The sequence below is a fragment of the Panthera leo genome, chromosome B3 (genome assembly GCF_018350215.1).
Source record: "Panthera leo isolate Ple1 chromosome B3, P.leo_Ple1_pat1.1, whole genome shotgun sequence".
NCBI classification, from domain to species: Eukaryota; Metazoa; Chordata; class Mammalia; order Carnivora; family Felidae; genus Panthera; species Panthera leo.
Window position 1 is genome coordinate 124,922,664 of NC_056684.1, and position 16,098 is coordinate 124,938,761.

The following is a 16,098-nucleotide window of genomic DNA, read 5'->3' on the forward strand; positions in this document are numbered from 1 at the left end:
ACAAAAGCAAGCAACTACTTCTTTCTGCCTCTTCCTTGGCTGAGGAGTAGGAGGGTTGACACAAAGGCCACTTACCTCCAGAAGTAGGACTGCCAACAATCACTAGAAGATTCAGGTCAGACTCAGGTAACAAAATGAAGAACTTCAAAATCTTTTATAACGATATCTCAATATCAATGTTTTTCTCCATAAATGAATTGGGAAGAATCCATTGATAATTTTTACAAATGTTGTAATTCTACTAGTTTTAGCTTTGGGAAAATCCAACCAATTTTAGACATATAATTCAGACGATGTTTACTTGTGGGGAGAAAAAAAAAAGCTTAAAGCCTTCACACCATGTTTCATTACCATCCCCTATAGCTATCCTTCACTTTTCTTCCCGCAGGCACTTTCTGCTACAGCCCTTGCTTTACTGATTCAACCTCCCAGGCTTAATTTGTTTGGTTGTAACCAAATCTTTCACTGCCTCAGCTTAATCAGATGACATTCTCTTTTGCTATTTGCCACCATTAAAAAAACGTTTTTCAGCTCCACCAATCATTTTAAATGTACATAATTACAAAATTAGTAATTTGTGACATCTGAGTGCTTGCTGTTACCAAGCACAATTCTGAGAGCTTTACATGCACTATACCTCAGTCTTCAAAACCAGATTGTCATCATTTTACAGATGGAGAAACTGAGGCCAAAATGGTTAAGATCAACATAGTAGCTTAAACTGCAAAAATACAAGATTTGCTGGCAATAAATGTCTTTATTAGGATTGTTTTGTTAAAACTTGGTTTCCTAAAGTAGCAGCAGAATTTAAAAAATACAAAAACAAAAACTACCCCAAGCTTCTTAAGGATTCATTTGGATTAACTGTAAAATTAAATGCCTAATTATTTAATACCTTCTAAAATAACACAAAATATATATAATATGTAATACAAACCTCAATAATTCAATTCTCCTGTTATGCATTTACTTACAAACTCTAAACTAAAGAAAAGATTTAGCTAAACAGAATAATTTAAAAACATGTCCTCATGTAATTCTATCGTAAGTAATCTATTCTTTGGAGAATTAATATGTCAATTTTATCAATTTTAGTTACATTTTATTGGTGCCTGGAAAATACAACTATTCTTTTTAAAGCTACTCTGAATTTGTAATACAGTTTAATAATTCAGATTGTCATCCCACTCTACTTAAAGGTATAGAACTTAATGATACACTTTTTTTTTGATAAATGGAACTTAACAATGTATTTTCCTTTCTAAACTGTATAGTTTTATTCAGTTGGCTACATAATATTATACACTAGTAAACAAAGCAAGCAACATTACTCTTTTTTAAATAACATCTTTAATTAAAGTTTTTGCAAAGGTAAAATATTAAACTTAAAATAGGTCTTAGTACATCAAAATACTAAGTTCTCTAATTGTATTCCAAGATGGTCTTTAAAACATAATATCCTGTATATCACAGAAGAGCAACCTTGATCTGCAATTGTACAGAATGAATTTTACAAACATAATAAATATATTTACGCCCTTACACATAACAGTATGTACAACAGCAGTTGACAATAGTAGCTCAGAACAGCAAAAGGATTAGCCCCTCCCCCAAAATTGTAGCCCTGACACATACTGGACTGATTTAAGGAACCTTGACTAAAATAGTAGTTACTAATTCCACGTAGTTCTTCCCTTAAGGGAAGAACTTGTTCTTGTTCTTGTTCCTCAAAATAAACAAAAATAGTAAGCTCGGTGTTTAAAGTTCTTCCTTAAATCATAAAAATGACAAAAGATAGACTAAGGCAGGCTTAAAAAGGGAATTATAAACTTGAGAATAATTTCCATAGCATAATAGATTAAAATGCAAAACTATTTAACATAAACTCATGAGGAACTATTTAAAGCAACTATGTTTTAACCAATGAATTCAAAATCTGAAATAGCGGACAGATAGATGGGAAACAGACATGAGATAAAATGAAAATGTACAAAGATGGATCAATAAAATATTCCATTGCACAAAAGCTCAAAAAAGTCCAAGATGAAATAATCTGAAAATATAGGAATTTTCTCAAGTGGAAGAAAATGCAAAGTTATAAAGGGAACTCCCAAGAGGAAATTATGTCTACATTCCTGTACAAGGCATATTTACCTTTTGAAAAGAATGGTGACATTATTGCTATAAGATAACCAAAAATTACTCTTAGAGGGAGTCAACCCTTTTTATTCCTCCATAAAAGCCAGAAAAAAGAAAACCAAATCCTTGATTTTCATATAGCAAAAGAAAATCTTTATACAAAAGCTATTATATTTTTATGTTCTTGCTGTCTAAAACGAAAATCTATTAGAATACGCTCTTCAAGAACACATTTTAATCACTATACACATGCTCAGATCCTGATGTATTCCTAAGAATAACATCAAGGTGGCTTTGATTTTAAGAGGCAACAATATAAATGTGATATGATGGCATTTAATTAACAGAAAGAAATGTTAAATGTGAACATTTAAAAAAAATATAAAAGCCCAATATAAAGATCCCCCTCATATAACAGACATTTTACTCTAGAAACTAATTGCACATTAGAGTTGGTTTAGCCAAATGTGGCTCTCTACAGAAATTAAATGTGCTCTCAGGCAATTCAAATGGTCTGATTATACAAATGACCACCAAAAAAGGGTACATATACTGAAAGGCACACATTTCCCCACTTTACCTAGAATTTTGTGTAAATTTTCCTTAGCACTGTTAACATTAATCTTTTTTTTTTTTTTTTTTTGGAATAAAAGGTGCCATCACCATCTGTGCAAATCTAAACAAATCTTCTTCTGAAACCTTTACTTATTTTCATAATACCAAGTCTGAACTACTTTCCCTCTTTAAAGTAACATGTTATTTTCATTTTCAAAATCTGAAAGTGGGAATCCTTGCCTTTTCAAAGGAATGACATTTTATGGAACCTAATGAAATGATTTGTTAAATACATTAAAAGCATGATTAAGAATTCAAGTACAGTAAAAGAGAAGCAAGTGGCATTCTTATAGCAAGCCACTATAATAAAACTAAAACATTCTATTTGATTAAAAAGGAACACGATGCAGTAATATATAAGAGCACAATTTGGTATGCAGTGTTGTTTGGACCAGCTTTCAGAATTTTCACAGGTAAAAGAAAAGCATTTGCCAAGTATGCCATAATTAATATGCAATATACAGGTGCAAATACAAATGGTTATTTCCTGCTTCAAAATAGCCCTAGTGAGTCATTCTGAAAGCAGTGGTTGTTCATGTTTGAAAATGTTATAAAAACAGGCCAGTATACAATTCTACTATGAATACAAATGTTTGTCTACATAGAGGGCCCAAAACATGAGCTGAACATCATATAGTAATCCAAGGTTCAGTAGCAGAACTACGATAGCCAAAGGGTTTTAATCAACATTGCAGCACTGCTAAACTTTTATAGGTAGTTCAGGTCATTGACTTCTTCATTGGGTAAATACAAACCCTACTAACAACTATACTGAAGGACAAATGAACAACAGGACTTCTGTGATTTCACCCCCTCCCTTCTCTTCTCCCAGTCTCACTAACAAAAAGAAAAAAACCTGTGTGTGCTTTGAGAGTAGTGGGGTAAATAAACCTCGCCTCCAAAAAACTAAATAGAGTAAAAATTAAAACCGTATTACCAGTTAATGGCATCTAAATAAAACCTAACTACTAGCATGCTAGAAACCATCATTTACACCAAAGTTCAGAACATAAGTTAAAGGGTCCAAGATGGTATGTGGGGTGGGAAGTAAGTACGCACGCACACGCACGCACGCACACACACACACACACACACAAATTGATTTGCCTTTTTGAGAAGTTTAAAGATCTGTGTTAAAAAAACAAACATATAATAGCTCACAGTTTCTCTTTGCAATGTAAAGCGTTTCTATGTTACTTCTAGAAACACATATAAAGGCAAATAAAAAGGAAGACAAAAATGGAAGACTTAAAAAAAAAAATCAATATATGAGTAACTTTACCACATGTGAATTTTGCCAAGATAGACCATGAAAAGAATTAGTTATAAGAAAATATAGGTGAAGACAAGTGATCCTACAGTTCTCCCAGGCAACTAGTTCACACGGAACACAGCAATGCCACATTGTTCTTTAGAGCCCCTTAGAGAATACAGAGCTGTGTATTCTTAATATACATATTAAATTTCTATTATTCTTAATATACAAGTCAAATTTCTATGCTTTCTTCTCGATGTGCAAACTGGAGCCCATGTATACATTATCAATGGCCTGGAAGGGCCACCAAATCAAAGAGAGGTAAATATGTACTTAGTGGCCCATCCCCCTCTAACCCCCCAAATTTCCCCTCAAATTACAAAGTTGCAATTAAAAGTGTTTTTTTTTTCCCCAATTAGAAGAGTTTTTAAATTCTTTACTAGTAAATACAGGAAACTTTAATAGTTACTAAATCGTTTAAGAAAAATCCAGGTCCTCACCACCTGCCCAATGAATGCTTCAATCAATACAGAGTATTATCTGAATATTTAGCTTAAAGATTAAACACATATAAGCATATTCTTCAGTCCAACAGGAAAAAAAATCTATCTATTCATGTGTATGTAATTTCAGCTAGATGGTACCTCTGTGAACTAAAACTGTATTCCTGAGGAGCCACTCCGGGGTTTCTTTTTAAGGTATGGGACTAAAAAACAACAAAAAAAAACAAATATGATTTTTCTGGAAGGAAACCGAAGTCATCATTTTAATTCTGCTCAACTCAATGAGACCCAAGTCTTTAAATTACATTTAATGAGAACCTAATTAAAATAAATATCCATTCCTGGGTCAAATTTTGTCTCCAAACTGTGATCACTGATTACTTCCTTTAACTCTTAAACAGATGTTTCATAAAGCAGGGAAGGAAGAGGTATATATTACTGAGGGAGAATAGCTAGTAAAAATATTTAAGACCTATTATGAGAGTTCTAAATTGTTTCCTTATACAAGTGAATTAAAATTCAACACCATAATTCTTACCCTTTTGTAAAAAGCTCACACGCAATTTTTACCAAATATAACCACATACAATAAGCAGTTTCAGGTCAATCTATCAAAAGGGAATTTTCTTCAGTTCGTTCCAACAAATATCTTCTGATTGAACCCAAGTTGGAGGAAGGAATATAGACAAAGCTTTACATGCTAATTACTGGTGGCAGGTACCTGTATTTAAAATCAACAATTACGGCTTTCCAAAACCCCAGCCTCCCCCACCCCAACAACCCCAGGTGCTACAGTTCCATGGCTTGCCAGTTAGAAGTAGTGTCTATGTTGTCAAGGTCTCTTTGTTCCAGTAGCTTTGATTCTACTGCACTTTTCTGACATGCAGAAGTTAAGTTTTGGTTGGTGTATGTCCCAAGTTTCAAACTGTCCACTTAAAATTTTTTTTTAAGTTTCTTTTGTTTATTTATAAAATAAAAGAACCAACTCTTCACCATTCTGCATCTCCAATGGCTTTGGAAAATATATAATCTCTTCCATTAAGATTCATAATGCCATCCTTGAGATGAAATTTCCATTTGTTTTTACTTCTGTGTATCTAAAGAAACAAAAAAAGAACGTAAGAGATACAAAAGATAGGAAACGAAAACCCATTCACATCAAAAAAACTTTTGTCTTGTACGTTATTGCATTTACAAATTATTTTTAATTGACAGATAACAGGTAACATTAGTTTCTGCTGCACAACATGATTCGGTATTATAAAATGATCATAAGTCTAATTAACACTCATCACTATATATAGTTGCAAATTTGTTTTCTTGTGATGAGAACTTTTAAGATCTACTCTTTGAAAACTTTCAAATATATAATATGGCATTACCTATAATCAACATGCTGTATTTCACACCTGTAGGACTTACTTATTTTATAACTGCAAGTTTGTACTTTTGACCCCCTTCACACATTTGCCCCAGTCTCCAACCTCTGGCCTCTGGCAATGACCATTTTGTTTCTATGAGTTCAGTTGTTTTTTGGTTTATTTTTGCTTGGTTGTTGTAGAATCCACAAATAAGTGAAATAATACAGTACGTGCCTTTCTCTGACTTACTTCACCTAGCATAATGCTCTCAAGGTCCATCCAAGTTGTCATAAACAACAAGCCTCCTTTCTTTTTTATGGCTGCATACAATAATATACAAATACATCATGTGTATGTAAACATATACCATGTTTTCTTTATCCACCCATCCACTGATGGACACTTAGGTTGCTTCCTTGTCTTGACTACTGTAAATTATGCTGCAATGAACATGGGAGGACATAAACCTTTCAGAGTTAGTGCTTTCATTTCCTTCGAATAACTACCCAAGAAGCAGAACTGCTGGATCATATGTGGTTCCATTTTTGATTTTTCAAGGAACCTCCACAGTTGTCCACAGTGGCTATACCAATTTACACTCCTACCGAAAGTGTACAAGGATTCCTTTTTTCCCACAACCTCACCAACACTTGTTTTTCTTGTCATTTGATAACAGTCATTCTAACAGGTATGAGGTGGTATCTCATTATGGTTTTGATCTGTATTTCTGACAGATAGTGATGTTGAGTACCTTTTCATGTACCTGTTGGCCATTTTACGTCTTCTTTGGAAAAACATCTATTCAGTTCTTCTGCCCATGTTTCATTTACTTTTTATTTTGTTAAGTTCATTTATTTTGAGAGAGACAGAAGTGAGGAGGGGGGTGGGAGGGGGGAGAGGGAGAGAGAGAGAGTGCGAGCGCCCGACGCAGGGCTCAAACTCACAAACCGGGAGATCATGACCTGAGTGAGCTTCCATACATTTTGGATATTAACTCTTTATCAGATATATAATTTGCAAGTATTTTCTCCTATTCTGTAGGTTGCCTTTTCATTTTGTTGATGGTTTCCTTTGCTGTGCAGGAGCTTTTTAGTTTAATGTATTCCCGTTTATTTTTGCTCTTGTTGCCTTTGCTTTTGGTGCCAAATCTAAAAAATCATCACCAAGACCCATGTCAAGGAACTTACTTCCATGTTTTCTTCTAGTTTTATGGTTTCAGATCTCACATTCAAGTCTTTAATCCATCTTATGTTGTAAGATAGCAGTCCAGTTTCATTCCTTTGCATGTGCCTGCCCAGTTTTCCCAGCACCATTCATGTAAGAGACTGTCCTTTCCCTACTGTATATTCTTAGCTCCTTTGTTGTAAATCAATTGACTACGTATACGTAGATTTATTTCTGGGCTCTCTTCTGTTCCACTGATCTGAACGTCTGGTTTTATGTCAATACCATACTGTTTTTTTACAGTATTGTAATATAAAATAAAATCAAAAAGCATGATGCCTCTTTCTTTCTTAAGTTACCTTTGGTTTTTCAGGGTCTTTTGAATTTTAGAATTTTTTGTTCCATTTCTATGAAAATCCCTTGGAAATCTGGTAGGGACTGAACTAAATCAGTAGATCACTTTAGGTAGTATGGACACTGTAATATTAACTCTTCCAATCAATGAGCACAAAATATTTTTTCATTTATTTGTGTCTTCGTCAATTTCTTTCACCAATGTCTCAGTTTTCAGTGCACAGGTCTTTCATCTCCTTGGCTATATTCATTCCAAAGTATTTTATTCTTTTTGATGCAATTATAAATGGGATTGTTTTCTTGACTTCCTTGATAGTTTATTAGCATACAGAAATGCAACGTATTTTGTATATTGATTTTATACCTGGCAACTTCACTGAATTATTAGTTTTTTTGGTGGAGTCTTTAGGGTTTTCTATATATAATATATAATACTATGTCATCTGTAAATTGTGACAGTTTTACTTCTTCCTTTCCAATTTGGATGCTATTTATTTCCTTTTTCTTGCCTAAATGCTCTGGCTAGAGCCTCTACTATTATGGTGAATAAAAATGGCAAGAATTAAACACCCATCTTGTTCCTGATCTTAGAGGAAAAGCTTTCAGCTTTTCATCTTTGAGTATGTTACCTGCACGTTTGTCATGAGTGCCTTTTATTATGTTGAGGTACATACGGCCCCTCTAATATTCACTTTGTTGAGTTTTTATCATAAATGCATGCTGAATTCAGCCAAATGTTTTTTCTGCATCTACTGAAATGATCTTAAGAGTTTTAAAATTTTTTTAATTAAAAAAGTTTGAAAATTTTTTTATCACATTGATTGATTTGTGTATGTTGAATCACCCTTGGATCCCCTAAAATAAAGACCACTTGGTCCTGGTCATGGTATATGATCATCTCAATACATTGTTGAATTCAGCTTGCTGCTATTTTATTGAGGATTTTGGCATCTATGTTCATTAGGAATACTGGCCTACTATGATTTTCTTTTCTTGTGGTGTCCTTGTCTGGTTTTGGTGTCAGGGTAATACTGAACTTATAAAATGATTTTAGTACAATGTTCCCTCTTCTGTGTTTTACAAGAGTTTGAGGGGTGCCTGGGTGGCTCAGACAGTTAAGCATCTGACTTTGGCTCAAGTCATGATCTTGTGGTTCATGAGTTCAAGCCCCACATCGGGCTCTGTGCTGACAGCTCAGGGCCTGGAGCCTACTTTGGATTCTGTGTCTCCCTTTCTTTGTCCCTCCCCTACTCCCACTCTCTCTCTCTCTCTCAAAAATAAACATTAAAAAAAAAAAAAAAAAACAAAACCTAAAAAAAAAAACCCAATCACCTCTGCTTGACTATTTCTATTTCTAAATGACCTGGTAACAACTCACCTTCCAAGCTTATTTCCTACCTCCACATTTCTCAAAGACTTTATTTCAATCAAAAGAAGTCTCATCCCTTGCTCCCATTTTTACAAATTCAATTCCTATTTCAAGATCCACCTCAAAAATAACTATTCTCAAAGCTTTCCCTAATCACATCAGCTAAAAGTACTTTTTTTTTTTAAATTTATTTATTTTGAGAGAGAGAGACAGAGAGAGAGAGCACTACGCATGCACGTGGCGGGGGTTGGGGGAGTGAGAGACAGAATCCCAGGCAGGCTCTGCAATGTTAGCGCAGAGCCCTATGCGGGGCTCAATCTCATGAACCATGAGATCATGACCTGAGCTGAAATCAAGAGTCAGATGCATAACCAAATGAGCCACCCAGGTGCCTCAAAAAGTAGTCTAATTGTTAATTTTCAGTGGTATTCCTAAACACATTTCTAGTATCATTTCTAAGTATATATATATATAAATTATTTTCTCCTACCAAAGTAAAACATCGTTTTCTCAAGACCTAACGTGGAACCTTATACTTGGCAGTATTTAACAAATATATCTGATTACTTAGATTTCAAAAACTATGTATATCTGCAATTAAGCCAAAGGGGGAATGGCAGTGTTCAAACTGGACCAGACCTTGGGCATTCCCATCTTTACTTTCATTTATAGTTTTTAGTTGTTTGCAATTCATGGATTTAAGGGGAAAAAGAAGTCACAAAATTTAATCAACTGAAATGCCCTTTCTTCCTTTTCCAAGTCCCATACATCATTCAATTTTCGGTTCAAGCTCCACATCTTCAAAGAAAGACCAACCGTTCTCCCTCTTCTCTGGTTTAAAGGGACTTCAAAATTGAGTAGGTTAGGCTTTCATATTCGAAAGAGGAAATCATGCCTGGAGACGTTCAATGAGTTGACCAGGGGTATATTGCTAATAAATGACAAAGATGATTCTCAAGTTCTGGTCTAACACACTTTTTACTAAATCAGGTCATTTCATATAATTATCCAGAAATGTTCACTTGTACAGATACGTTCTGAGAACTCATTCCTAAAATTCCACAGTCTAACTTCCCAATGCAAACATTTCCATAGCATATTCTTGGCAAACTGCTGTTCACTGTCTGCTTAAGTAGGATTGGGGGGGGGGGGGGGGGGGGAGTGTCAAAGAATTGCAAATTAAGTTATTCCATTCTGGGGCTGCTCTCTACAAGTCTTTCATATTTTACCGCTTACTGAAATCTGCTTTCTCGAAACTTCCACTTACTGATCCTAACTCTACCTTCAGGGACTTAATTAAAAAAACAAAAAAACAAAATACACCCACACACACACACACACACACACCCACACCCACACACACATATATATATATATATACCCTTCATGTATTTGAAAACTGTCATACTTTTCCCCTAGATCACTGAGTTAAACTTTATATACACATTTAATATTTACCAAATTTTTCTTACTTAGTACAAGAAAATAGAGCAACATAAAATTAAAACTGTAGACTGGGCAGAAACTCTTGCATTAAGTGGTCTTATAGCTCTGGTTGAAAAATACACTATGTAGATAAGATTCCCTTCTGAGCTGATGGCATCTCCATTCTTCTTTCTGGGTCCTCATCAAAAAATGTTGGAATCATTCTTGATTCCTCTTTTTCTTTTCTACCACATAGCCAGGAAGAGAAAATCTTGCTGATTCTGCCTTCAAGACATATCCAAGATTCAGCTGCTTCTCACCATTTCCAACACTATCCCCCAAGCCTGACTCACCATTGTCTCTCACTTGGATTACAACATCCTGTTAGTCTCCTTGTTTCACCTCTGCTTCCTCTACACAATCTACTCTCAATAAAGAAAGCAAAGTAATCCTTTTAGAATTAAAATGTAAGTGATAACTACATCTATCTATTTGAAACCTTCCAATAACTTCCCAATTCACGCACAAGAACCCACACCCTTGCGAAGTTCCACACCACCTGCCCCCACTTACCTCTGACTTAATCTACTACTATATCCCCTCCCCTGCATCCCCAGTCCAACAATTCTGGTCTGGCCCCTGTGCCACCCCTCACACACAACAAGCAGGCTCTGTTATTAGATAATGACAAGGCTAACTCTCTTCAAGAGGTTTTTTTGTTGTTGTTGTTTTTTTTAAGTTTATTTATTTTGCAAAAGGGAGTGTGAGCAGGGGATGGGCAGAGACAGAGAGAGAGAGAGAGAGAGAGAGAGAGAGAGAGAGAGAGAGAGAAAATCTCAAGCTGGCTCTCTACTCCGTGGGGTTCGAGCCCATTACCTTGAAAATCATGACCTGAGCCAAAATCAAGAGACACAACCAACTGAGCCACCCAGGCACCCCAGCTCTCTTCAAGTCTTGTTCAAATGTTATTTTTTCAAAAGATCTAATAAGACTAATCTTTTAAAAACTGTAACCTGTCCCTTTCCTACCAATTATCCATACCAATTATCAGCTTCTAACATACCATAATAATTTATTATTAAGTTTTAGCATCTGTTTCCCTTGACTAAACTTCCTAATGGCAGGAACTGTTTTATTTTGTTCACTAGAGTATGTCAACCTCCTAGCACAGTTTCCTGGTACATCATAGACACTGTTGAATGAAAAGACCTCTGTTTCCTCTTTTCTTTACCACTCCTACAGAGAAAGTAGTAGCTATCCAAAAATGGGTATACAAATTTATTTCCAGCATGAAGCAAGTGACTGCAACCTGAAAGACAATGGGTTTATATAAACAAGAAAGTGTTGAGTAGCCCAGAAAAAGAAATTCCCCAGACAAGTAAAGAAATTGATGGCATTCTGCTGTAAGACAACATGCAAAAAGCAAATGTAAAAAAGTTTCAGGATCAAATAATAGTCCATATACTCAACACTTCAAGCATATTAAGTAAAATTACCAATAAAGCTGAAGCCTCAACACCTAATGCCATCAGTCTTTATTCATAATAAGAGAGAACTCTGCCTCATTATTAGGTTTAACTATGGTTTTGATTGGCAACATTGACTTCATTATTCTTTCTATAAATAAGATAATGTATTCTAAAATTGACTCACTATTGAAATTCTAAAGTTTAGGCTTCAAATATAAAATCCTAAAATACAAGTTGCTCAAACTATATCCAACCCTATTTTAACAAATTCATAGAACACCAGTGTTCTTTATCATTGACTAAAACATCAAGCCCAGCCCTCCAGAACTCACTTGATTCTACAAATTAGATCTCTGTAAACTTTACAATTGTTTATCATTCAATATACTATTTAAAGCTATTTTGGGTTTCTGTTTAAAACACTAAAATGTCTTTAGGAGCAAATCAAACCAATTTGAACATTTCAAATATTATATGCACAATTTATAACAAAGGAGAATACAACCATTCTTATAATATGAAAATACTGAGAAGTATATTCTTCAATCTAGCTAGGGTAAAGGCCTCCCTAGCCCAATAAATCTGACCTCTTGTCATCGTGAAATTGTGTTCTGGGGGTGCTTGGGTGGCTCCATCAGTTAAGCGTCTGACTCCTGATTTCAGCTCAGGTCATAATCTCATGCATAATCTCATAATCTCAGTTCGATCCCCATGTCAGGCTCTGTGCTGACAGCACAGAACCTGCTTGGGATTGTCTATCTCCCTCTCTCTCTGCCCTTCCCCTGCTTGCATGCTTGAAAGCTCTTTCTCAAAAATAAATAAACATTAAAAAAAAAAAAAAAAGAAATTGTGTTCTGGATAATTTAGTTGTATGAGGTTCCTTTCACATTTCCTGACAACAAAGGTTTATTGGTATCTATTTTAACCTTAATACTCTTCCTCTACATAAATGTAACAAGAAACTACATTTATTATAACATAAGGTTTTAAGAAGCTTATCCAAAAGTCACACAGTACAAGAGTGGATGCTCTGGTAATTCGGTATCAATGGCCTCACGGACTTTATTCCGTAATCTCTCTGATAAATTAACTGGTTTGACTTTACCTTTTCATTACAAAATGTTAAGATTCATTGTTTTGACATTTCCCTACAGTTCTCTTTGCAATAAGCATGGCTACTTAGGAAATTCATTTCTATAGAAGCAACACAAATTTAAGCTCTTCATCATTTGTTAAGGAAATTCATGCAGAGCACAAATTTTGCATAATCATGATTGCAGCTCCAGTGCCTGGCACATGTAGATACTTAGTAAGTATTTGTTTCATGAATGAGTGGTGCTTACAAACAAAAACCCAATTGCTTCGGTTAGGGTTTTCATCATTTTGTAAAGACCACTGCTGAAATTAAATTATAAATGCAATATACTTTGTAGATTTATTATAAATTTAATGATTATAAACAGCAAACAATTTTATTCCAAATTAAATGTTTCAGCAAGTAACAAAATCTCAACAATAATGCCTATAAGTACAACAAAGATACTTGGATGGTAGCATCCTTCTGGAGAACTAGGAAAACAAAGATTCAATAACCAATTCTCAGACACCTAGTTTAAAAATACCTAATGCTACCAAAATAAAGCAAAGGTGAATAATTTTTTAAATGATTTTTAGTAAAAACACATCTATTTGTTATCAGTCCTGCTTATTGCCCTAGTTCTGTCCTTAGTAATAAAAAAAAAAAGTGACAGAATTCAATTAAAGCCTTTTAGTTTTAAAGTAGTTGAAGCTAAAGGGAAAATGGGGTTATTCCACTAGATTATTAATGTTAAAGGACAACCTCAAAGTGGCTCTGTTTACTTTGTTAACAAGTGGAAGACAGAGTAAATTGGAAAACGCCTACCTCTCCTCATGATTTTACTGTAACATTTTTCAAATGTACAGCTACATAAATAATTTCTCATTTTATTAAAATAATCAACTATAACAATGTTTTCATTCACTGTTTATACTGAATGTAAGAGGCATCAATTAGCTGCCCAAATGTTTGAACAAGGTAGAACAGATATTTAGGGAAGAAATCATAACAAAAAAATGTCAGTAATCTGATAAAATCCTTACCTTATCATATTGGCATACAACAACATTTTCTGTATCAAAGAGTTCCTGTCCTTCCTCATCACTCACATCATCTTCACTGTTGAGGGGCTCCTACAAATAAGAAAGAACAGGATTTATTTATACTTCACGTGTTACTAGAAAAAGCCCCTTCTAATACACAATGACTTTGATGTTCTTCGAGAATGAAGGGTCAGATAGAACCATACACACACACACACATATACACCACAAACATATTGTTAATCAGCTATGGTTAAGACTTTGCCAAGGGTACTGAAATGCCAGCAAGAAACCAAAAATTAAAGTAGTTAAGCTACATAACTTTAAAGTCTGAAAAGAGATTTTATTTCCTTCATTCTTTCAGAATAGCACACGATTATTCTCTTCAATAACTGTTTAAATGCCTAGAAGGGGACCTAAGAAAATACAAAGGTTTAATGAGATAATGGCATTATGTACCACCAGAAGTAGCAGAGTAAAAGGGGAAAAAATGGTGAAGTTGGAGGAAAAAGGGGCTCTAAAACAGGCTAGGAGTCTGGCTTGTGTATACAACACTGAGGACTAAGACTGTTTATAATATTAGCAGGTCTACCATTCTGATGGTAATGGTGGAGGCTTGCAGTATAATTACCTAAGGCATTCAAATGAAAAGGGGACCTGTGGAAGGGTGGGAAAGGATCTCAGTCCCCAAAAGAATTAAAGACCAAGATCTAACTAGTGTATAAAATGACCAAAGATATTAAATTTGACCTCAGTTATTTGAGAGGATAAAAGATATAACCCAAATTTTTAATTAACAGAGAAAAAGAAGACAGGACAAAATAAAAGTGGAAAGGAAAATAAGGTGATATTAAGTCTATGTCTATAACTAGGCCTGTATCTCACATATATGTGTATGTATATGTATTCTTTCATTTAAAATAGATTATCACCAATGTAAAGGTAAAAGCAATTTATTGAGGTAAAATTCACATAAAATTCACCACTTTAACCATTTTAAAGTGTACAACCAATCATACTTAGTACATTCACAATGTGTGCAATTATCACCACTATTTAATTCCAGAATAATTTCATCACCTTTACCATTAAGCGGTCACTCCCCATTCCCACCTCTTCCCAGCCCCCGACTTACTGCTTTCTGTCACTATATATTTACCTCTAGATATTTCATATAAATGGAAACATACAATATACACATATAACCTGTGGTGTGGTTTCTTTAACTTATAATGTGTGAGGTTCATCCATGCTGTAGCATAAGCCAGTACTTTGTTCCTTTTCCTGGCTAAATAATACTTCGTTGTATGGATAAACCACATTTTAATTTGTCCCTCCACCAACTGATAGACATTTGGGTTATTTACATTTTTTTGGATTTTGTAAACAGTTTTGAACATTCACACACAAGCTTCTGTTTGAATACCTATTTTCAATTTTCCTATATATATACTTAGAAGAATTGCTGGGTCATATGATATTTTTACGCTTAACATTTTGAGGAACCCCCAAACCATATTCCACAGCAGCTATACCATTTTGCATCTCCATCAGCGATGCACAAGAATTCCAATTTCTCCACATCCCCAACAGTATCTGGTCTCTCTCTTATTAGCATTTTTTTTTTTTTTTTTTTTTTTGAGAGAGTGGATGGGAGCGGGGGGGGGGGGGGGGGGGGAGAAAGAGAGAGAGGGGGGCAGAGAATCCCAAACAGGCTCAGTGTGGAGCCTGAGACGGGGCTCGATCTCACAACTGTCAGATCATGACCTCAGCCAAAATCAAGAGTCGGACACTTAACCAACTGAGCCACCCAGGCATGCCCCACATCTGTCTCCCTTTTTTCTTTTGTGATTACAGCCATCCCGGTAAATAAACATCAAGTGGTATCTCTTTGTGGTTTTGAGATTTGCATTTCTGTAATAAACAGTAATATTGAACATTTTTTCACAGGCTTGTTGGCTATCTGTATATCCTCCTTGGAGAAATGTCTATTTAAGTCCTTTGCTCACTTTGGAATAGAGTTGTTTGTTGTAGAATTTTAAAAGTTCTCTATTCTGGATATTAAGCTCTAATCAGGTATGTGATTTGCAAATATTTTCCCCTATTTTGTAGATGGACTTTTCACTTTTTGGACATAGTCCTTAGACACACATAAGTTTTTAATCTATTAAGTCCATGTTATTATTATTATTATTTTTATTCCCTGTGCTTTTGGTGTCCCATCTAAGAAACTATTAACAAAACCAGTGTTGTGAGGCTTCTGTCCTGTTTTCCTCTAAGAGTTTTATAGTTTTAGCTCTTACATTTAGGTCTTTGACCCATT

General features: G+C 34.7%; 1 protein-coding gene across 5 annotated transcripts in view; it reads right to left on the reverse strand.

Moving 5' to 3' along the window:
- Positions 1-1,331: 1,331 nt before the first annotated feature.
- GTF2A1 (general transcription factor IIA subunit 1) overlaps positions 1,332-16,098 on the reverse strand; it is a 44,979-nt gene continuing 30,212 nt past the window's right edge. For all 5 annotated transcript variants that reach the window (XM_042943984.1, XM_042943985.1, XM_042943986.1 and 2 more), the window contains exons 8-9: positions 13,776-13,865; positions 1,332-5,609 (exon numbers count right to left, since the gene is read on the reverse strand). In XM_042943984.1, coding sequence (XP_042799918.1) covers positions 5,502-5,609; positions 13,776-13,865 — 198 coding nt within the window. In that variant the 3' untranslated portion in view covers positions 1,332-5,501. The remainder of the gene's footprint in view (positions 5,610-13,775; positions 13,866-16,098) is intronic.